This window comes from Coccinella septempunctata, chromosome X, assembly GCF_907165205.1.
Source record: "Coccinella septempunctata chromosome X, icCocSept1.1, whole genome shotgun sequence".
Classification (NCBI taxonomy): Eukaryota; Metazoa; Arthropoda; class Insecta; order Coleoptera; family Coccinellidae; genus Coccinella; species Coccinella septempunctata.
In genome coordinates this window covers 9,654,975-9,679,263 of record NC_058198.1, presented here as the reverse complement: position 1 = coordinate 9,679,263, position 24,289 = coordinate 9,654,975, and the positions used below count along the sequence as shown (strand labels likewise).

The 24,289-nt window shown below is 35.9% G+C and overlaps 1 protein-coding gene across 2 annotated transcripts in view; it reads right to left on the bottom strand.

The window, feature by feature from the left end:
• Nucleotides 1-9,598: 9,598 nt before the first annotated feature.
• The window catches only part of LOC123321987, a 68,936-nt gene continuing 54,245 nt past the window's right edge, over nt 9,599-24,289 (bottom strand). For both annotated transcript variants that reach the window (XM_044909795.1, XM_044909794.1), the window contains exons 5-6: nt 13,701-13,902; nt 9,599-12,784 (exon numbers count right to left, since the gene is read on the bottom strand). In XM_044909795.1, the coding sequence (XP_044765730.1) occupies nt 12,758-12,784; nt 13,701-13,902 (229 nt within the window). In that variant the 3' untranslated portion in view covers nt 9,599-12,757. The remainder of the gene's footprint in view (nt 12,785-13,700; nt 13,903-24,289) is intronic.

Sequence of the window (24,289 nt, the reverse complement as noted above, 5' to 3'; positions counted from 1 at the left end):
GGCCTGTGAACGACAATCAAGGATCTCACAGCCTATATCGATTTAAGTAAGACCTTCGACTCAGTGAATCGGAGAGCGCTATGGAAAATCATGGGACGTCTTGGAGTACTCGAAAAATTTTTAGCTCCATACCAATAACACCGCTAGAATACAGCATAATGGCTCTACAACCGACCATTTCTTAACCAACTTTGGAATAAAACAAGGCTGCGTACGTGTTAGCACCTTTACTGTTCAATATTTTCGCCATAGCTGTATAGAAATCATGGGACGCCTTGGAGTACCAGAAAAATTCTAAGCAGTGTGAAGGAGCCTCCATACCAACAACACCGCTAGAATACAGCATAATGGCTCTACATCCAACCATTTCTTAACAAACTCAAGCAAGGATGCGTGTTAGCTCCTTTATTGTTCAATATTTTCGCCATAGCTGTCCCAATTATTGCTGACATGAGTATACCTGTAAGAGGAGTTGGAATAAGATTCAGATTTGATGGGGGCCTGTTTAACCTGAAGCCCCTCAGAGCAAAAACCCGTACAAACTACTTTACAAAACCCTGTGAGTAATTCACTCCAGTGGGTAACGAATAATTAATTCAGAAAAATATTTTTTGGCCATAATTAGTATCAAAATGGGATAAATACTGTAGGGTAGGTGAAATTCCATCCTGAAATAAAAATTCTAGTTTGAGAGCGATGTGTCTATATGTGCGCCATCTAGGTTCTGATATCTGAAACTCTGTGTCCGTCCTGCAGATCCCTCTTTAGTTTGGGGTCATCACACTAAATAGTTGAGCAAACATCTGATAGGTGGCGACACCCATCTACATAATACTCACTGTCCGACTCCTCCAGCCTTTAAGTATTGCACTTTTCAGTAGCGTGTTCACCTTATACGACTTATATTCTGGCCTAATCTTAATCTTCGAGAAAAACCTCCCGTATCCGTTCTCTAGGGACCCCATACCAAAGCCTCCAAAGGAAAAAATTCCGGAGGTAAAGGAGGAAGCCTCCTTGAAATCATCTTCCCAGGAGCAACAGGCGGAGATCGAAGAATTCATGATTCCGATGGGGGACTCCATTTATGAGGAGGTAATTCCTAGTACCCCTCGCGTAAGAGGAGGTCTTCGTCGTCAGAAGATAGCGGCGGGAATTAACAGAGAGGGTTGTCTAAGGCATGGTATATACTTTTCATAATTTAAAATTTAATATTAAATAATTTTTGGGTGTTTTACTTATTCTAATATTTCCAGCTGAGGATGGCGGCGCGTAGGAGAGTTTGTTTCAATTGTTGTACGGACGAGGATATAGGATTCCACATGTATTATAAATATTTTAATACCCGTCATAGGGGGAAGACTTTTATAAGAATTGTCTTATTGTTAATTAACCAGCTGATCATTTCCGGACTTACTGAAAGAGAGGATGTATATAAAATTTTTAATTGCCAGTCGAATGTGAAATGTGTACTCACTTCCTTAGGATCCTTCCATAGGATTTCGCTGGCATTTCATGGGCAGATGCATGGGAATTTTATGAGGGAAATTTTTACTCCGATAATTTTTTTTTGCCATTCACTTCACGTAGGGCATTCCAAATAGGATTGAATCAATTTATTTCCCAGGAATTCTTTGCTTTTATCGAAATTCTATGGGATTTCCAGGCCTATGAAGAGGTAATTTTATGAAGGAAATTTTTAATCGAATGATTTTTTTTTGCTTTTGACTTCTAGGAAATAAAGAAATATTCTGATGGGAATTTTTTTATGAACGAAATTTTTACTTTACAAAAAATGAGGAAATAATAATTAATAGCGCCCTATTTCAAATCCTTCCCGTTAATGAACCCCTTAAGAATCATTACTTGAAGCAAAAGCAAAAAAAAATCATTCGAGTAAAAATTTCTCTCATAAAATTACCCCTTCATAGGCCCGGAAATCCCATAGAATTTCGATAAAAGCAAAGAATTCCTGGGAAATAAATCGATTCAATCCTATTTGGAATGCCCTACGTGAAGTGGATGTCAAAAAAAATTATCGGAGTAAAAATTTCCTTCATAAAATTCCCATTCATGGGCCACTGAATCCCGGAGAAAGACTAGTATTTCTTGAAAAAATAAGGGTTTCCCTATTTGGAAACCCCCACGTGAAGTGAAAGCAAAAAAAAAATTATCAGAGTAAAAATTTCCTTCATAAAATTCCCATGCATCTGCCCATGGCCAGCGAAATCCTGTGGGGTCAGAATTAGTAGGCCATTTAGCCGTTAGTTCAGCGTTTCGCCGCAAAATGCGGTCAAAATGAACTGAAAATGTGGCGCTGCCGTCGCTCTCTCGGAGCGGGTCCAAATCGCGACGGAATATACGGGGGCAACCAAAAAAGTATTTCGACTTCGATTTATACAGGGGCCGTCCAAAAAGTATTTTTCCAAATTTATACGGGGGCGGCAAAAAATATACGGGGGCCGTTCGAAAAGTAATTCAACGAAACCGACCCAGTGACGCATAATAACAAATATGGCGGAAAATTGTTTAAAATTTTTTGTCAGCATGACGTGCGCATCGTAAAGTGGACTATCCCACTATGGTTAAAGTAAGTTCGACCAAGAAGTCGAAGTATGCGTGCCCGAAGAGAACGACGGACTACTACGGAGTAGCCATCTTCGAGGACTTACCGCTCACAACTTACCAGCAGTCGTAAATCCATCCATGGCCGCGTACTGATTACTGTTATACTTAAAGGCTGGAGGAGTCGGACAGTGAGTATTATGTAAACGTGTGTCGCCACCTATCAGATGTTTACTCAGCTAGTTAGTGTGATGGCCCAAACTAAAGAGGAATCTGCAGGACGGACACAGAGTTTCCGATATCAGAACCTAGATGGCGCACATATCGACACATCGCTCTCAAACTAGAATTTTTATTTCAGGAATTTCACCTACCCTACAGTATTTATCCTATTTTGATACTAATTATGACCAAAAAATATTTTCCTGAATTAATTATTCTTCACCCACCGGACTGAATTACTCACAGGGTTTTGTAAAGTTGTTTACTCAAAACTACCAAAGTGTGAAGTTCACAGGTATTTTCTCAATTATCATAAATACTGGATTCTGGAGCAATGGGACTGATAACAAAAATAGTTTCTTCTCAAGGTGTAATCTTCAGTCAATTGAAATTGAAATGCAAGCTTAAAATTTTTGTTCCAGATATACCTCAGTCTAAGACATTGTTCATTGAATAAAGATGTTCTGCCAGCGATTTTTATTTATCTACATATGTATTCCAAGACACAGTAATTTGAACGGGTTTTGCTTCCACTTGAGCTTCTTTCTTCTCGTTGTATCGCTTAGTTCCATAACCTGACAAGGTGTTGAGTCTCCTGATGAGCATAAATGAGGATTTCTTATCACTCTACCTCAAACACTACAATGATTTAACATCTGGAAGAAGACATTACCTATTTATACAAAAGAACTACATGTAGCATGAATATAGAATATATGTTCAATAAAACTTGGGGCATATTTTTTCTGCTCCTAATTTAAAATATAGAAATATTTCTACAAAAAATCGAAATATGGTTTCTGGTAAGTTTTCCAACCAAAATGAGATTAAATGTTCGTTAGATCAAGTGATATTTAAATCCCGTGACAAGTAAATTTTTCCCTCGGAAACCAATCAGACAATTTTTTGATGAATTCAAGAATATCCCCAACCTTCCTATGTCTCGCAAGATGGTCAAAATACAGAAAAAGAAATAGCCTTTTCATCTTAGTTGTGATCCAAGAATGATTAGCATAATCAAAAAGTTGCAAGAGGATTCACACTAGTCATTTTGACTAGCAGCATTTCGATGTCCTGGAGTGTTTACTGGAAGTGGTAGGGGACAAAAACAAAAGTTGGTGCTTGTTCTGTTCACAGATGTGTCATTTGACTCTGGTGAATCCTGACTAGTATTTCTAGCAACTAACATTTCCCCACTTCCAGGTTCAAATTCCATGAGTCAGATCTTGCCTTGTTGACAGAGTGACACCTCTTGTTGATACGTTTTGGTATAATAACAGCATCTTACCTTGGCTTAACCATTTTCTGCGTCTATTCTGCTTGAGACTTCCTGAACCCTCTTAATCCTAATAGTATTCAATAAACAGAGATGACAACGGTTGCTTGGCATTCTTTCAAAGAGGCCGTAGCTAGAATTCAAAAAGTACTTTAAGTTGTTACAAAGGTGATATGGCGTAATTAAGACTGGTTCAAAGGATGGTAAATGCAGTCAATTTCTATCCCAACACCAAAAGTGAAAATTGCTTTTCTAGAACATGTATTCAATATGAAACCCCACACTATATTTTGATAAGGACACACCCCTTACATTTTTTCGCAACTATATTCATTTAGACCCTGTATTATTTCACGTGTACCGGTGCATTTGAATTACAAACAATCTCATTATATATATTATGCAATCCATAAAAACTTTCCACATACAAAACACTTCGACTAGTTTATTAATTTTTCTGCAAAATATAAAACAATATATTATATCCTTATGGAAATAACATTTCGTATAGATGTGTCAGAGATTATCATATTCCAAAATCGTACGTATCCTTCCTCCTGGATGAAGATTGATATATTCCATTTGTAAATTGAAATTCCTTCGTTTGTAGACGTTTAATCTGCATTTTCGTTTTCACCACTGTCCTATTCGTTCAAAAGGATCATTCCTCTCGCTGGTGGAGAAGTGAGTTGAAAAGCTATTTGCCAAGGCAAAATTCCTGAAAGCGACGGAATTTCTTGAAAAAACTCCGGAATCCCCACGAAAAATTTCATTCATTTCACACGGATATTCTACACTCTTGGCTTGTTTATATTTTTAATGCTGTCTGTATTATTGATCTGTGAATATTTGCCCATTTCATCAAACTATTGAATTTCAAAAGATCGAATCAGTAGTGGATTTTTTGCGGAATAGGATGACATGTTTCGTTTTTTATTATGGGACCAGTCCATGTCCAAGAACCTGCTTAGAGAGAGAGTCGAAAAGCTGTTCCTCCTCGAATCAGAAATTGATTTTCGAAATTTTCATTTTAAAGTCGGAAAATCGAAGGGTTAAGTTTTCGTTGAACCATCCTGTATACAGGATGTTTACAAAGGTGAGGCTTTTTTGACAGAAGGTAAAACTCATCAAAATAAGTCGTTCGACCAAAAATTGTCTGAATAAAATATCCAAGATGGCTGAGATACACGCCCTAGAAGTTCGACAAAATTTCATTGAATTTCAAGTACGGGACTGTGGAAGGTGACTGGCATCGCAAAAATGAAACAAAACGTAAACATATGACTGGACAATGAATGGTTCAGTACCAAGTTCATCAGATTAGATGCATCAGCTCACCTTTGAGAGAATCATAATTGTTGTATCGTGCAATTTAGGGTGCAAAAATGTAGAAAATCGAGACAGTTTCTTGAAAGTGCTTATGTTAGTTTTGTTGAAAGAGTGCTATGATATTTCCCCATTTCATCCCATTTTTACTACGATTGTTGGAATGTTCGAACAAGAAGATTGTGATGCCCATTGTGAAAAAATTCGTGAATAATTTAGATGAATTTTATTGGTGAGATTTTGAAGTACATATTATTCTATATTTTACACTTGTGTCCTAAGTCTCTTCTGTCAGTTGGTATCGAAATGAGCCATTTCATGAAATTGTGTAATTTACTAAAAAATAATGAAAAAAAATCGGCAATCTTAGGTTTCAATTTTCATTACCACGTAAATATCGAACGAGCCAATATCCTTAACGAAACCACATGGTCAAATCAGGAGATAAGTTTTTTTCACTGCTTTGCGATAATTCAGCTAACAAACGGTCTAGGGTCGTATTAGGATCTATTTCAGTAATGATTTTCCATTTTTTTCTACTTTGTCATTGTGAAAGTTTTGTATAGAGGTGATTTTTGGTGAAACGCTTCATTTTGACCAGTTCTACCTTCTGTTGAAAAAAAGCCTCACCATTCGAATCGAGCATTGATATGGGCATGCCATGGTACCATCCGTTAAGATTGTTAAGAAGGTTCCAGTAGAAACACCAAACGCTGGTAGAAAAGATGTTTCTAGAACTAATAGGTTCGAAAAACAAATTCAGATCCAGATGGGATGCTATCACAAATACGCCAATAAAACTTTCAGACTTAACACCAAACTAAGGCAGTTATTGAAAAAAAAAAGAAACTGTTTCATTCTTCTCTCAGCTGTAGTAGAGAATGAATGGATTTTCTGTCAAAATATAAAGATTTTTGTGATTCGTCGAATCAGAATTTCTTCGATTTATAAAAAATGTTTCACTATTTCTAATGAAGCTCTTCATTTTTTCTAATTTAAATCTCTAGAACTGCAATCAACCGTTCATTCTCTAGAGGACAAAACAGTCACTCAAGTCCACTATTCGCCCCTAAAAAATTAGCTAAGCTTTTGAAAATTTTCTCGCTTCACACTCTGCACTCATTAAAGAATAATACTTATTCTCCCTCGTGTCGTTGTCGTTTGTGCAAATTTTTCAAAACGAATGGTATCAAATTTTCCTTGGCTCACCCTGTAGATAGAGGTATTTTACCTAGTTTCTTCTCACAAGATGTCACATTTCCACTAGCAATTTCTCCGATGATCCATTCTAAATTTGAAAAACGATCGAACAATCAAATTGCCCTCTTTCACTCAATACCGAGGTCGGTGTTTTTATTGAAAGTCTATAGCAAAAAGAGTACCTAATAAGCGGAAAAATAATAGAAGTAATTGGTCGAGGATCCAGCAGCTTTCACTATGACGCAACGTTTGTTAGGTTTTAATTCCTTTTTTTGCGGGAAGTGATGCCGATAAAAGTTGCCGTTAATCCTTTGGAGTTATCCTTAACTTATTTCATTTTGTACGGTCCATTTATTGCTTCTCTTCAATCATTCTTGATATGTGCAGAGGCGGATTCGATGTCGGAAGTACCTTATGGAATTATTCTATTGGCGCCCATCTGTGGGCCTAATGAGCAAAAAACATTTCGTCAAGAAATATATTTATTTATATCAGGATCATCAAGGCTTAGTGAATGAACTGAAGTGGAGTTGTTTCTTACTGAGGGTGATTCTTTAACACTAGATTCCTCAGGTAAAAAAACACCCTTTTCCTATACCATTTTCCCCGAATCGGCTCGGTTTAAAAGATACAGCCTGTTGAAAAACCATGAAAAACGTTATTTTTAGTATTTTAGTTCTACCTCACAATTGATGTTCAAAAATACAAAATATCTGTGATATTCGAAAATTTGGGTACTTTGACTAAATGCTCTGTTTAAAATATCCACAGATGTGTAGTGTCATAGATTTAGCTTGTCATTCTGATGGGAATTCTGTTTCTACAAGGGTGGCACAGCTCATTACCGTAACTTAAAATGGCTATATCTTTTTATCAGGGCCGAATCGGAAAAAATGGCATAGAAAAACGGTGTTTCTCTTAGACCTCAAAAATCTACTGTTTAAATATTTGTACGAATCACAGACTCACCCTGTATATGTATACAGAGCGTCCCACGGTGGGGGGCCTATTAGACGTTTATGGGAAACGGATAATATAGGATTGTTCTGAGAATTTGGGTACTAGGGTTTACGCTTCTGATCTATCTGACTAAAATATTTTTAATGTTGCTACAATAACACTTCGTTATTTCAAATGGGACACCCTATTTTTCTCTTTTATATCACCTTCTGAGTATTTATGTATGGTACTTCCTGATACGTTCGAAGATATTAACGATTTTCCTCAAAGGAATTGCCAAGAACATGGATCCAATGAAATGGGCATAAAAAAGACATTTCATGGTTTGGAAGTTGAAATTTCGAAAATAGGTCACTGAGATGTTGAGGATGTATTTCGTTCAAGAAAAACTTGGGTTGTGATTTACAGATTGGTCCAAAATTCAGAGAAGTCGACTGAAATTTAATAGCAATGAGTGATATATAGAGTGACCCCACTAATATCCTGCATTAGCCCTACAACAGTAAATGATTTGTTGTTTTCTATACAGGATATAACACATAACTGAAGAAGAAAAAAATTTTTCGTTCAAGTACGTTCAAGGCATGAACGGTTTTTATAAATAGCTGATAGAGGAAGGCATCTAACAATCAATTTGTACAGACTATTATAATGATTGATCCATCGAACAAGATTTTTTCTGGTTAATTTTATTAATTCTTGTGTATTAGGGTCTTGTTAAGTGATGGATCAGCCGACCCACTTTCCAAAAACTTCAGGAGAAAGACAGGGATTTTTCGAAGTTAAGATAAACACTAAATCAGGATACTTCTCTCTGAATTAATAAAGAACTTCATTTTGTGTTCTTGTCTTATCTCTGTAGTCAATTTCCATTGAGATCATTGAGTATTTCAACAAGTTGAGGTTTCAATATTGTGGGCTTTGCCCGATTTTTCAAACTTTGTTCCTCACAAATCGTCAAGCTAATCCATGAAATCGATTATACTTATTATTACTCAGCGATTTTGATTGACAAAAAATTATGAATAAATAATACCTCTTTACATTCCATTTTCAAACTATCTCTGAATTATTTCATTGAATAGAATCTGATTCCTTCATTTTAGAATAAAGTTGTGTTTGTTAAATATCTTTTCGACGAGAAGGAATAACAATTTGATACTTGTTACGCATATTTAACTTGATATACCTACTCTATATTTAGAAAGGTCTTTGATTTACAGTATTCATTCCAAGTTTGAAACTCGAACTGTATACAGGGCGTCCAAAATATTTTGAACAGTAGATGCTTGAGGTCAAAAGAAACACTTTTTTCCCATACCATTTTTTCTGATTCGGCCCTAATAAAAAGAAATAGCCATTTTAAGTTTTCATAAAGAGCTGTGCCACCCCTGGAAAAAAAATTGCTTCAGAATAACTAGGTAAATCTGCGACACAACACATCTGTGGATCTTTTAAAAAGAGTTGCATTTTACAGGATGTTCAAATATTCAACAGATAGCGTCAACTCAATTTCAAGAGTTGAGTTCTTTGAATTTTTGGTATTTTTATGCTACGTAATGGTCATTAGGAGAAAACCGGATGACGTGTGGGTAATATCCTCTGTTCGAAATAGATTCAGCATATAAAAATGAAAAACTATTTCTGAAATTCATTTCGTTCGATGAAACCGTTTGTGAGATAAAACTAAAATAACCATTTTTTTTTGTTTTTCAACAGCCTGTATCTCTTAAACCGAGCCGATTCGGAAAAAAGTGTTTCTTTTGACCTCAAGAACCTACTGTTGAAATATTGTAAGAGTTGAAAACATGTATGATTTCACTAAAATTTTTCAAGATTATCAAATTGTCCCACCTTTGCTACCTCAACAGAAGGTGAATTTCCGAAAAAAAAATTAAATAAACTTGCCTCCTACTTGCAACAAGAATGCGTTGATAAAATCTGGTGGTTTATTCGTGAATCACCTTGTATATAGATTAAAGCTCTTACATGTCTGCGGGATATTTTTCACAGGATAGGATAGGGTAATGTTCAGATAAAAATGAAATAATCTTTGCTTGCTAATATATAATTTATTTTGTCATCGGCAAGTAATATAGGTAGTAGATACAAATATAACATATAAAATAAAAGCTAAGTGTTAATTGAATGGTTTATTCATCAGACCCCACAAATAGGTTTTGGCTAAGTATTGTCAGTATTTCATTCATCACAGAATGCCTGTACGGTTGAAAATTTCACTAAGCCAAGCAATTCGAAAGTTTACTCCCAGCTGTCGGTTCAACAAATTTTCATTAATTACCTACTATCCTTAAAGAACTATGCAGATTTTTATTTCTAAAAGGATGTGTTCATATCGTCCTAGTATTGGCCCTATATGATCCTCCGATACAAATACATCATCATTTCTGTGTCGTAGGTTTTCCAAATTGACATTTTTCACTAATTCGAGAACATTCAACAGAATATAGCACAGCAGATATTGCCAAACATCTTCGTATCATCAACAAAATTATGGTTTATCAAACTTCTGAATAAATTCGACTTCTAATAACAAGGTGAATTTGAGAGATATATTCCACTGTCCAATACTACATTCCGATCTTATGTAAATAGACAAAACCAGGATTGGGAATGATCTCGAGGGAGAATAATGTCATCCATCTTCTCAGTTTTTCCTCGTCCAAAAGTAAAAGACCCCTCAGTTCCAACGAAAACTGTCAGGTGGAATAACATTTCTATCCTTCAGGGGTTTATGAAGGTCCCGTTGGCATTTCAATGAGAGTCTGATGTGTCTTCACGCTGGATGTTTTACGTGGCTCAAATTGGAATCATTCAAAAGCTGCTACTGAACGAATTAAGGCAATATCTACTGGCCACAACGTTGATGTCGAGATCAGGTATTTGCGACGAACATTTCGATTTGCTGAAATAATTTCGATTATCTTATAAAACTGGATTATAGAGAATGTTTATCTATGTATATAATCAATTGCTACTTCCTGTTTTCTGTTCTACTCGAAATTTTTATTGTCAATCACAACTCCTCAACTATATCAATAACTTTCAATTGACCATTAAGAAATTAACTGAAACTTTATACGGTTTTCAGTCGCTCTTGGTGTTCTCACTTACATTGATATCGCAATTCGGCTCCTACAGCTCCTTTCAAGAAAATCTTTAGTCTCAAAAATTGTCTGATAAGACGTTGATAGGTCTATGATGTATGTATACTCTAAGACCTTTAAACGGCTCATGGCAGTGTAAACGGGATTTCGATTGTAAAATTTTGAGAGAAGACAAAGGTCTCAAGGTAATGTTTTCGAAAAATAGAAGTTTTTTCTTATTTAAACGCGATTTTGACTGATGACAATATTGTCGTGATTATCAGGTTATTGTCTTTCATCACATTCCTCGATAATGTTCTGTGCAAATACCTGATTCGTGTATTAAATTCAACATGCGAATTTTGTACTTGTAGCATTCCTTCGGACCTCATTTTTCCACTTTTCGGATTATTCCATAATGAAAGAAGACTGCAAACACTTTGAGATTCTATTTGGCATTTCAACGTTCACCAGATTTTCGTATTTCTATTTTACATAGGTTGGTAAAAACATTTATTTAACAAGATGATTGCACGTTTGCAAAATTCTAGGTGCTCTAAAGCTCACTTCTCTAAACTATGTTCAAGCCTATCCATTTCCGGATGCTGTTTTGATTATAGTGATATCGTTCAGATATGTCGTTTTATTGATATTCTTCGTTGAAGATCACCGACTGTTGTTGTGTGCCAGTGAAACTTTTCATAGGAGGATAAGGGTGATTATTTTGGGTCCTTTCTTTTCTTTCTGATATCAAGTAGGAAGACAACTGTATATCTAAAATTCATTAGAACACCTCAAAGAGGGTTTCAAAGTATTCTGAAATGGGTATTGGTTTTTTTTCATCATTTCGAGTGGATTATCCAGAAACAAAGACGAATTCCATTTAATTATTTCTCATTGAAAAATCTCATGTTAATCCACTTCTAGAAAATTTCCTTTTTACTTCCTGGATATATATGAGAGCTGATATTATTATTCTATAAAAGCACACTATTTAAAATACTCCGAATATTAAATTTGCCGCTAGACTATCTTTATTTTCAAAACATTTAACTATCCTAACATTCATATTCAATTCGTGATCCCTAAGAAGAAAATGAAGGTACTTTTTTAATTGGGAGATATGTCAGCGAAAATAATATCGGTACATTATTATTTAAATTAAATATGAGGAAATATATCTCATAAGTAAGAAAATCTGAGATGATAAAAATCACACCAGCCTTTATGATCTAAAATCATCCCTACTCATCCAAATTATTTCACTTCCACTACATTGGACAATCAAATTTCCTCTCCATATGCCTTCATTGAAATTAATGCGAAATGCAAATTTATGTGAAATTCGAAATCAATGAAAAAATGTAAACATTTTAAGAACTTGGTCATTAACGTCACTGAACGTAGCTTATGATGATTAATTGCAAGTCGAACAATCTGAAAATGTACCACCCGAAAAAGAAATGGCATCATTTGGATGACTTTTTTCATAATGAAATTTAATATGCTTCTGTTTTTTACTCAGATAATTTTCATTTGGTTTGTTTGAAATTATGTGAAAGTTGAGATTTATCACAGCCTCTACAATGACAAAATAGTCATTTCGAAATAAAATTGTGTCTCCTATTTGTACTCTTCTTCATTTTGATTGTTTTCGTTAAATTCAAATGGAATTCTTACTCTGATAAAAATACCAAGTTAAAATAAATTTTGAATTGATTTTTAAGTGTGTAGATGAATTATCCGATGTGGAATCTTGAAATTGACAATACTTCAGAGCTACGTTCAGTGGATTTGGGGTGAATCAAAACAACATCCGTGAGTCGAGCACCTTTCAAATAGAAAATCAGTCGATTTCTGATATTTTATAAACAATTTTTTTTTACATTTAGAATTCAACAATAATTGTCTTCAAATGTACATATCTCCAAAGTCTCCGATTCAAATCCCAAACAGTTTATCTTTCTTATGTTATGTTTTCAGTTGAGAATTTTGACTGAAGTTAAAAGAGTGAAACTGTCGGTGTGATGGTTGAAGGGCCTATCATGGATAAAACATCGAATGGAATAACATGGAATAACATATTCTTGACTGCTTTTGCACTCTATATGTAGAATCCATCGTAATCAGTCTGAAAATTCAAATAAAACTCTTTCTCAAGAACACTTTGTCCTGTTTATATGTTTTTTAAATTACAGGGTGGTTCACCGAAATGGCCCTCTAGATTTTATGGAAAACTAATCATAATTTTCTGCTGAAAATTTGTTTTCCCTTATTCCTTGTTTTCCCTTGATAACTCTGATTCTCATTTTAGTTATAGGGTTTTTAAAGATAACTCCCCCCTCCTTTTTCACGTAGAATCGATTCAAATAATAAGAAATATAGGTTGTAGTTTGACAATATTGAGTTTTGATGAATTCGATTTTCCCAACTTGATGGTTTCCTCATAAAAACCTTGTACCTTTCTGGTCCAAACAGCAAGCATTGCTATGATGCTTCAGAATGGCAAAGTTGAAAATGGTTTTGGAAAATAGCCTCTGCATCAGAAATATTAAACAAATTTCGACCTACCATATTCGTTATTTTTTTCATAAGAATCCCAATAACTCATAAGCCGTTCAGTTTTTACCCAAGATAGAACACTGTTAAAATGTCCATTAAATCAGTTGTGCAGGTATCTGGAAATAGTTCAGGGAGAAATTCTTCTATCGTGAATTTGTATACATATACAAATTCTAAGCACAAAATTGTGATTAGTTTTCCATAAATAGTTTAATAGATGGTGAATCACCTTCTATAATTGAACCTACATTGCTTTACAGCACGATCAACTGAAGAAGAGAGTTCCAACAACAAACAACAATGTGAGATTCGAATTATGAGCCACTTAGTACATAATTTTGAATTCCCATTAAAAAATACTCCATATTTGCCAATTTAAACGTTTTTGTGAGACCAGAATATTTAGCTGAGATAGCTATTGAGTAAAATTAAACAATCACTCAGTTTGCCCCACCATGTTCTGAATAATTTTTTTATATACTTACATAGGCGAAGGAACTGCCCAATAAACTATCTGGAGACTTGGGTCTGATTCTTGGATAACCGTAATCCTCGATATATTGTTCCACAGGCTCGTGGCGAGTTGAAGGTGCTAACAAATCTGGAAAATGTATAAGTCCCTGACGACCCATGTAATGTTCAGGCTCTGGAACGGGTTGTTCCTCCATATCGTACATGTCTGGATACCTGTAACAAGCATATAACCCAGATTTCCCATGATTCGTAATACTGTTTTCATATTATCTGGAAAAGTCTCGTTCAACATAAAAACATACTTCGGTTTCTGTGAAACCTTGAACTCGAAACAGTTTCCCTTCTTATCCACTTTAAAATCTCGCTGACCACCAAGATGAATGATGGAAAAAAGATGAAAGCTGAAATGAATAATCAGGCGTCTGAAGCTGAGAGAGTGAAAGTTTTGAAAAGTTTCCGTTTCCGAAGTTATGCTAACGAATTTGCAGCTCTCCTTACTCCAATGTTACATGAGTTGAATGAGTTCTTGCGGACTAATTTAAGGTGTTTTCTCAAATTGGAAGAGAACCTCTCAGTGAACTCAAGAATTATCAACATAATTTTATTACTCTGTGTATTTGTTGCTTCTTGCATGGGTTTTTCGAGAGAAAACTTTTTGAACTTGAAAAATTTTTCGGTATTGCTGCACCTGTATATCTTGTGGCATGGCGTATATTACACACACACAAAAAATCTTGTCCTCATGATACTTAATTACTAATTTTTTGTAGGTGACATTTTTTGTGATCCACATGTTAGATAATGATCTATATTGCAACTAGTGTGTTGATTAAACGAAGGTTTAACCACAACCGTCTAATGAGACAGCTCAAGGACGGCGTCTTAAAGACGGCTGTGTTTAACTCAACAACAAGTTGCTAAAAGTATCCGGATTTCACAAAAAAAATCGTTAGTAAAGCTTAAAATCGCTATCGTACTAGTGGAAGTGATGCATATTCTCAAGAGGGTGGAAGAGCAAGAGCTGTAACCGTCATACAAGTTCGGCTTATACGGTTAACTGCAAATCGAAATACCCTCTTCACAGTATCGTGAATTGATAGCTTTCTCCGGCAAGTTACTGGTGCGGTAGGATAGTTTCTAGTGAAACAGTAGATATCAGGTTGTTCGCAATAGAAAGAACCTATTTTAAGCATGAGGATTTCACAGGGTAGAATCTTTATTTCGTTCATTTATTCCCATACTATATTATTGCTCTCAAATAGTCTCTTGCTTAGTATTGCCATTTCAGGCAACGTGTATGTAGACGCCTAACTCAATATATCCTTATACAGGGTGTTTTCAAAGGTGAGGCTTTTTTTGACAGAAGGTAGAACTCATCAAAATAGGTAGTTCAACCAAAATTGTCTATATGAAATATCCAAGATGACAGAGATACAACCCCTAGAAGTTCGACAAAATTTCATTGAATTTCAATTACGGTACTGTGGAAGATGACTCCGGCATCGCAAAAACGAAACAAAACATAAAAATATGGCTGGATAATGAATAGTTCAGTACCAAGTTCATCGGATTAGATACATCAGGTTACTTTTGAGAGAATCATAATTGTTGTATCGTGCAATTTTGGGTGAAAAAAATGTAGAAAATCGAGGCAGTTTCTTGAAAGTACTTATGTTAGTTATGTTGAAAAAGTGCTATGATGTTTCCCCATTTCATCCCATTTTTACGATTATTATTGGAATGTTCGAACAAAAAGATTGTGATGCCCATTGGGAAAAAACTCGTGAATAATTTAGACGAATTTTATTGGTGAGATTTTGAAGTATTATTCTATTTTATACCATTGTGTCCTAAGTCTCTTCTGTCAGTTGGTATCGAAATGAGTCATTTCATATAATCGTGTAAGTTGCTTAAAATAATGAGAACAATTCGGCAATCCCAAGTTTCCATTTTCATTACCACGTAAATATCGAACGAGCCAATATCCTAAACGAAACCATATGGTCGAATCAGGAGATTTTTCTCTTTGCTTTTCGTTAATTCAGCTAACAAACGGTCTAGGCTTGTATTAGGATCTATTTCAGTAATCATTTTTCAACTTTGTCATTTTGAAAGTTTTGTACAGGAGATTTTTGGCGAAACGCTTCATGTTGACCAGTCTTCTGTTGAAAAAAGACCTCACCTTCAAATACACCCTGTATATACGAAATGGTTTTTATTTCCTTCATATATTATTACATGAAGGCAAATTTTCCACTTAAATTTTTGGGCAGTGTGCTCGAGAACTTCAATTCTTTATTGAACGATATTAAATATAAGTGTTCACACTTAATACTAGGATGAAAGGGTTTAATAAACTCATCAATATGGATGAGAATACAGACGTCTCCTTGTCTGGTTATTCGGGGAGAGAAACAAGAATCTCTCGAACAAGATTGACAGAAAATATTCTGAATGTAAAATTATCAAATCTCACTACATGTTTCAGTGAACTGTGGAGTGTCACTCTGACATGAATATCGTCTAGAAGTTCAGAACAATGTAGAAACAATTAACAATATTTAATTAAAATGCAAAAAGTCATATCTCTGGAGACTGCTTTTATGATTTATGAAATTTCATTGAGGAAACTATTTCACAGAACTATGAAAAACAATAGAGAACATTCAGAGATTTTTCCAAGGTGAATGGAATATAAATAGAGTTATTCCTTCCACTTTTTAATAAATGTCTTGCTCGAACACAGAGCTTGTTCAAGCAACTTCAACTGGAAAAAACATAATGATAAAACTGTTTCCAAAGCTACACCGGCTATGTGCTCCAGCACTTTGGGAAGACATGGATGTTGAAACCGTTACATTTTCACCTATGCCTTCCTATGATAGTGGACTAAAGAGAAGAGGTCATCACATGCAGCCGGTTCCAAGGGCAACATGCACGGGAGCTAGTTACACAACACCTACAGCAGGTCATACTTGATTTGCCTCCCTTACACCCACATGTAAGGAAATGCAGTCTTGTGGAAGCAATTATAATATCCCTCTGCGAAAAACTCCCACCTAGATACTATATGGTACACGTGAGGATATTGGATACACCTCGTGTATGGTATGCCAATTACAGAGTGGGCCATTGAAAAAGAAACAACAGCTCTGTAGGTCGACAAAACTGAATTATATAAGAACCCTTGGAAACGTCGATTTTTAGTTCCAGTAAGACAACTTTCAAGATCTATTCAACCCTTAGTGTTTTAACCACAACCCCAATATTTTGAATAGGGAAGATGGGGTAAGTGATACCTCATTTGAAAGGCCTTTCTCTTCTGCGTTCAGCATATCTAATTTTAAACATTCAAATTTAAATTTTGTATAGAATTGGTCAATTCGTTGAATATGCTGTGCGAATCAATCGAATTTTTACTGCTTTATTCTGTTGTTTTAACGATAATTGTTAACTGCCATACACAAGACATAAAAATGTTACTTTTTGTTTCTTTTGATAACAGTTAAGGAAAAAATATAATAATTGTTAGGAAGTATTGAATCAGTTGCTTTATTTAAGAAAAATAAGTGCGGGAACCGTATAGCTGATTCATCATTCAAATTGTAGAATAAATGAGTGAAAATTGGATTGATTCACACAGCAAGCTTGAATATAAAACCAACAAAATCTAAATGTGAATATGTCGAAACCGAATGAATCGAATGAAGAAAAATTAAATATGCTGAACTCACAATAGAAAGGCCTTCCAAATAAGGTATCACTTTTCTCATATTTCCTGTTCAAAGGATAGGGGTTAGGATTGTAATGCTAAGGGTTGAATCGATACTGTTTTTGATCTAGGTACCGAGTATTCTATACCCAGGGTATGAACTGTGGATGGTGGTCTGGTTATAGGATGTTTAGGAGGAATTAAGCGGTGAACACATATGAGCGGCCGCGGCCACGATCACGATCACGATCGAGAAACGTCCCATGCAAATGTCATATTCCGCACATAATATCACGCTCTGTTCAGCGATAAAGTGACGTTCAGTCGGGATGTCTCACGATCGTGATCGTGATCGCGGCCGCGGCCGCTCATATGTGTTCACCGCTTTATAGCTATGTGAAGCTGGCACTCCCAAAAGCGAATTTAAAACAAAAATTTCAGGTTCGTTTGTCCATCGTAGGTCCATGTTTGTTCACCTTTTATTTTCATTTGTCCAGGTAACGTTCTAGAGATATCGGAAAAGAACTTTTTTCGGTGCATTTTCTGAGCAGCTCAGCCAAATTGCGAAAACGATGGTAAATATCGTTTGACCAACCTTAGGCCACTTCTGTCCACCCAATTACTTCACTTATCCACCCACAGAACCATAGAAATCAATCTGTGATACACATTCTGAAAGAGCAACTCTTCTAGTAATAAACCTGAGAATTTAATCCATCTTGGCGCAACTGTTCGGTCTTGACAAATTTTTAACTGAACCCATCTTTTTCAGGATTTTTCGAAGGTCAGCTTTCGAGTCGTTTATCTCTCAATAGAAGTATTCATAGATGGAAATGTGACACAAATTCTGAAAGAGCAACTCTTCTAGTAATGACTCTGAGAATTTCATTAATCTAGGTGCAACCGTTCGGTCTTGACGAATTTTTAACTGAACCCATTTTTTCAGGATTTCTCGAAGGTCAGCTTTCGAGTCGTTTATCTCTCAATAAAAGTAACCGTAGATGGTAATATGATACATATTCTGAAAGAGCAACTCTTCTAGTAATAAACCTGAGAATTTCATCCATCTCGGCGCAATTGTTCGGTCTTGACGAATTTTTAACTGAACCAATCTTTTTCAGGATTTTTCGAAGGTCAGCTTTCGAGTCGTTTATCTCCCAATAAAAGTAACCGTAGATAGAAATGTGACACATATTCTGAAAGAGCAACTCTTCTAGTGATAAATCTGAGAATTTCATTAATCTAGGTGCAACCGTTCGGTCTTGACGAATTTTTAACTGAACCCATCTTTTTCAGGATTTTTCGAAGGTCAGCTTTCGGGTCGTTTATCTCTCAATAAAAGTAACCGTAGATGGAAATGTGATACATATTCTGAAAGAGCAACTCTTCTAGTAATAAACCTGAGAATTTCATCCATCTTGGCGCAACTGTTCGGTCTTGAAGAATTTTTAACTGAACCCATCTTTTTCAGGATTTTTCGAAGGTCAGCTTTCGAGTCGTTTATCTCCCAATAAAAGTAACCGTAGATAGAAATGTGACACATATTCTGAAAGAGCAACTCTTCTAGTGATAAATCTGAGAATTTCATTAATCTAGGTGCAACCGTTCGGTCTTGACGAATTTTTAACTGAACCCATCTTTTTCAGGATTTTTCGAAGGTCAGCTTTCGGGTCGTTTATCTCTCAATAAAAGTAACCGTAGATGGAAATGTGATACATATTCTGAAAGAGCAACTCTTCTAGTAATAAAACTGAGAATTTCATCCATCTCGGCGCAACTGTTCGGTCTTGACGAATTTTTAACTGAACCCATCTTTTTCAGGATTTTTCGAAGGTCAGCTTTCGAGTCGTTTATCTCTCAATGAAAGTAACCATAGATGGGTGGACAAAAGTAAACTAACGTTGGACAAACGATATTCATCATCGTGTTCGCAATTTGGGTGACCTGCTCAGAAAATGCACTGAAAAAACTTATTTTTCCAAATCTCTCAAAATAATGAAAGAATCGTTTTCGAACCGCAATAGTTATAAATAAGATAATTATAGGTGAAAGAAAGGCCTTCCTTAACGATGCAGAACACCTAAGCTCCCTCCCGTATCCCGGCAGCAAGGGGCGGCGGTGAATTCCGAAAAAATTCATCCCCTTTCGCGTTCTCTCCTGATTTACATTTGGCTCGTTATTTATGTCGGTTATTCATCGTTAAATCGAATTTGGTATGTGTTCAAGAATTTGCATTCGGGGTTAACAAAGGGGAAGAGGCTTACCCGCTGGAGGGTTGGCAGTTTACCAGAAACGTTCAAAAGATGAAAGCACTAAAACTTATTAAAGGGGAACTTTGCACTAAAAATTCGGATGATCGCATTCGTATGCCATACACGGAAGTTTTCGATATGAGATTTATTTTTCGGTAGAATAAATCTTGGAGAAATATGTTGTATGGAAATAAATCTAATTTCAATTTCTCTGCCGCCTCGCTTCTTCCGTGCCCTCTCAATGCTGATATAATATCGCAGCAGAATCTTGCACGAGTAACGTATTTCGACAGGAAACACCTCTACTCAATAACTGCAGTTTTCGGTTTCTTTTTTCAATATTAACCTACCGTTTCTACCTTAAAAATCAAGATTGTCAATTGTGAATTGACCCGGAAAACGCAATACCAAACGTGAGTATTTTTGACCGATGTGTATCATCAAATCTCTTCATTGTTAGTTAGATTAGGTTAGGTTAGGTTAGGTTCTAAAATTACTTCTCTGTTTACTTGACCTGACTCCACAGTTTCATGATCAAATTTTCCAACTGGAAAAGTTTCAAAAGCTCGTACATTTTTTTGTTAAGAAAAGGTTATGAAAGGTGCAGAGCAATGATTTGCAGAGTATGAAGAAAATTTGTTTTGCCATTGTCTAGATACTTTCTAGGTTCTTTGGTCAGACGTCGTGAAATCAAGGAATGAATGGATTCATCAAGGTAACATGGGATTGTTACTCTACTTTTACAGTGGTCGAAGATAAGGAAAAATGCAAAGAGGATGTACTTCCTTGAGCATCCTCACTTTTGGTGTTGCCTGCTCGTAAATGTGACGCAATATAGAGTTATATCGGTACTCTACACGACAATCTGCGAGAGCTCTATACATATAGGCACAAGAAAAAAAGCTTCAGGAGGACAAGAATTACTCTGGAGAAATCTTCTGAGACTGAAACATTCCAAAAAGTTCCTTGGGAACTTCAACATACTGCGAGATACAAAAGGTATCTGCATCTTAGCAGAAATATGCTACACCTTCTCAATGAATTCCTAACAGGACATAAGGACACCTCAGGAAGCACCTAATGAGAATGGGTCTAGCAGAAACTGACGAGTGTAGATGCTGTGGGGAGGAGCATGAAACTCCAGATCACCTGGTGACATAATCCCTTTCAGAATCTACAAAAGCGACTATCACGTTATACATACGAGGATATATTGAAAAATTCTTAGCCTACTATAGAACCAAACAAAATTTCTATGCCAAAATATTTTATTACTCAACATATTCTCCTCTTAACTGGATACATTTATTACAGCGAACCTGCAACGTCTCTAGACCTTTCAAAAAAAATGTTTCTTCTTGCTCTGCAAACCAGACCTCACAGCTTTTATTACCTCCTCGTTGGAAGAAAATTTACGACCTTTTAAACTTTTTTTTAGTTGAGGAAAGAGATGATAGTCGGATGGATCCATATCTGGTGGATAAGGGGGGGTATTCAAGTAATTCAAACCCTAAATCACGAATTTTTTGCATGGCAGCATGAGATTTGTGTGCAGGGGCGCTGTCCTGCAAAAACAAAACACCTTTGGATAGCTATCCGCTTCTTTTCTCTATGATATTTTTCCGTACAGTGGTCAGTAATGTCGAATAGTAATCTCCGGTTGATGTTCTTCCCTTATCCAAAAAATCAATCATGATTACTTCATGGCAATCCCGAAAAACTGAAGCAAGAACTTTTTCAGCAGATTTTTGGACACGAAATTTCCTAGGTCTTGGAGAACCAGAGTGTCGTCATTCCATCGATTGTTGCCTTGTATCTGGATCGTAGGAATGTACCCAAGCCTCACCCATAGTAACAATTTAGTTTAAGAAGTCTACATCGTTTTCAAATCGAGCACAGATCGAACACGATGCTTCTACTCTTGCACGCTTTTGGTCAACATTCGAACATTTGGGGATCCATTTTGCAGCAATTTTTCTCTTGTCCAAATTGACGTGAACTATATGAATGCGTTCGTATGAAATATTCAGTGCTTCAGATATCCTTTTTAGCCCAATTCGACGGTCTGATAAAATCATGTCATGAACTGCATCGATATTTTCGGGGACTGACACAGAAACTGGCCTTCCCGATCGATCATCATCTTAAATGGAAAATTTACCTCTTTTGAAACTTGCAGTCCAATATTTCATGGTCGCATACGAAGGACATTGATCACCAAGGGTATTAAGCATATCTTCGTAAATCTGCTTACCTCTCAACCCTTTTAAATACAGGTACTTGATGATGGCTCGATACTACAATTTTTCGATTTTCAATTTCAGTGGACATCTTCTTTCTTTTAATTTATTGCGTAACTGTGGTTCACTTTTTCGGCATCAAACTTCACACTGACACTTCTAATGAGTTATTGTTCGTTGCTATGGCAACGCAATTTTTTTTTTCATTCATGGAACTGGTCTAGGCTAACTAGATATCAATACATCCTCGTATGAATGAAATTTGATAAGTTTCTGCTTCTGTAGTCAAATCTTTCACTGAAGATTGGTTTGTTAAACATGTGTCCTCTATTATTGTTGATAATTCAATCAATTTCGCAAATCGTATATATAATTTTGGAGATCATGCATTTATATGCAGAATGGTAAGAAAACTGAAAGCTATTCATTGAGAAGAATGACATATGGGCATATCCACGTCAAAAATATTTGCACCAAGCAAACGTTCCAGCTGAAATGATTCCCTAAAGAGTTGCTAAGTCTGAGATATCAATGCAAATCTATCAAAACCATACATCCTGACAAAGAAAGTCAAAATTACTTCATACTCTTGTGTTGATCTTCCATTCTGAGTGAACTCATATTGGAAATAAAGTATTTCAATGCAGAAGAGTAGGAGAACTGAAAGCTCCTCATTGAAAAGAGTGGCATATCGGCACATCCACGTCAAAAATATTTGCACCAAGTGAACTTTGAAGCTTTCGAGATTCTCAGTTTGAGGTATCATTGCAATTCTATCAAAACCATACATTTGGACAAAAAAAGCCAAAAAAAAAATTTTATTCAAACTCTTGTGTTGATCTTCCATTCTGAGTTAACTCATATTGGAAATCAAGTATTTCAATGCAGAATAATAGAAGAACTGTGAAAGCTCCATGAGGAGCTTTAATGATAAAAAGAGTGGCATATGAGCACATCCACAAGAATATTTGCACCAAGCAAACATTCAAGCTGAAATGATTTCCTTAAGAGTTCCTCAGTCTGAGATATCAATGCAATTCTATCAAAACCATACATTTAGACAAAGCAAGCCAAAATTAATTCACACTCTTGTGTTGATCTTCCATTCTGAGTGAACTCATTATCCCGGGGTATAATCACAGACGAAGTCACGAATTCCCTACACTCTCTTCGGGATTAACTTCGCGTATGGCGTAATCCTGAATTCACTTCTGCTTAATCCATCACCAAGAACACAATGTTACAAATAACAATTATATATATTAGTCCTCCTATCTCGTTATGCATTCGCTAATTTTGACGTTGCAGCCCCTGCTTCTAATTAATTCATCAGTGAGGAAACAGCTTACTCTCAAACATGTTCACACACGTGTTGTAGAAAACGAAAATTCAAAGCAACCCACCTGAGAGAGTGTAAATATAGACCTTAGCTGAAATTAGGGTGTAGTTGCACAACTATTATGTAAAGTCTTGGGTTAAATCTGTTGGTTTTGTTCGAACAGCAAAGAAAATCAAGATATTAAAACAGACCAGGTCCTGATTCTGTGTTTTCGAAGTAATATCATTCAATCGTTGTAATTTTTCACAATAGATTTTTGATTCTACTAAAAGGTTATGAAAGAATTAGAAATTTTTTAATTTTCTTATTCCCAGAGAATTCAAGAATTTTAAAACTATCAATACAATGTATGGCCTCCACGGTCATCAATAACATCTTGACATCTTCTTTGCATACTACACACGAGGTTGTTGAACATTTCTTGAGGAAAGATGATGAAATGAAAATGATGAAACATCATTTAAGGATTCTGGGGTAGGTTGATGATTATCTAATCTTCTTTGGAGCATATCCCATGCATGTTCTATGGATGGACTTCTTCGACATAGCGACGATTACGGGGTATGCGTGGGATTGTCCATATCTGGATTCATCAGTGAAAAGGACACTACGCCTTGCCCATTCCAGTCTTTGACGCTTATGGTCACGTATTAATGGAACTTCTCTTAATGGACGTCTTGAACCTAGATTCACCTCTCTCAAACGTCGTCTGATGGTTTCGATGGAAACTTGGACCCCATCTGCATTTTGAATAGTATTCCGTAGCATTCTACACGTAGATGTAGGGTTTCTTCTCACCGAAACGGTGATGAAACTATCCTGAGCAGGTGTTGTTTTTCGTCGCCCACCAAGCCTTGGTCTTTCCAACACGGAACCTGTCTCCCTGAACCTATTCCAAAGTCGAGTTATCACACTTTGGCTGACTTGGAGCCTTTCCTTTCCTTCAGAAAAAAGGCGACCAGATTGACGAAATGTCTCATACTGATTTTTATTGGATCGATTCAAGTTGTAATTGAGTTTCAAATGATTTTACAGCGATTTTCTTCAAGATTACATA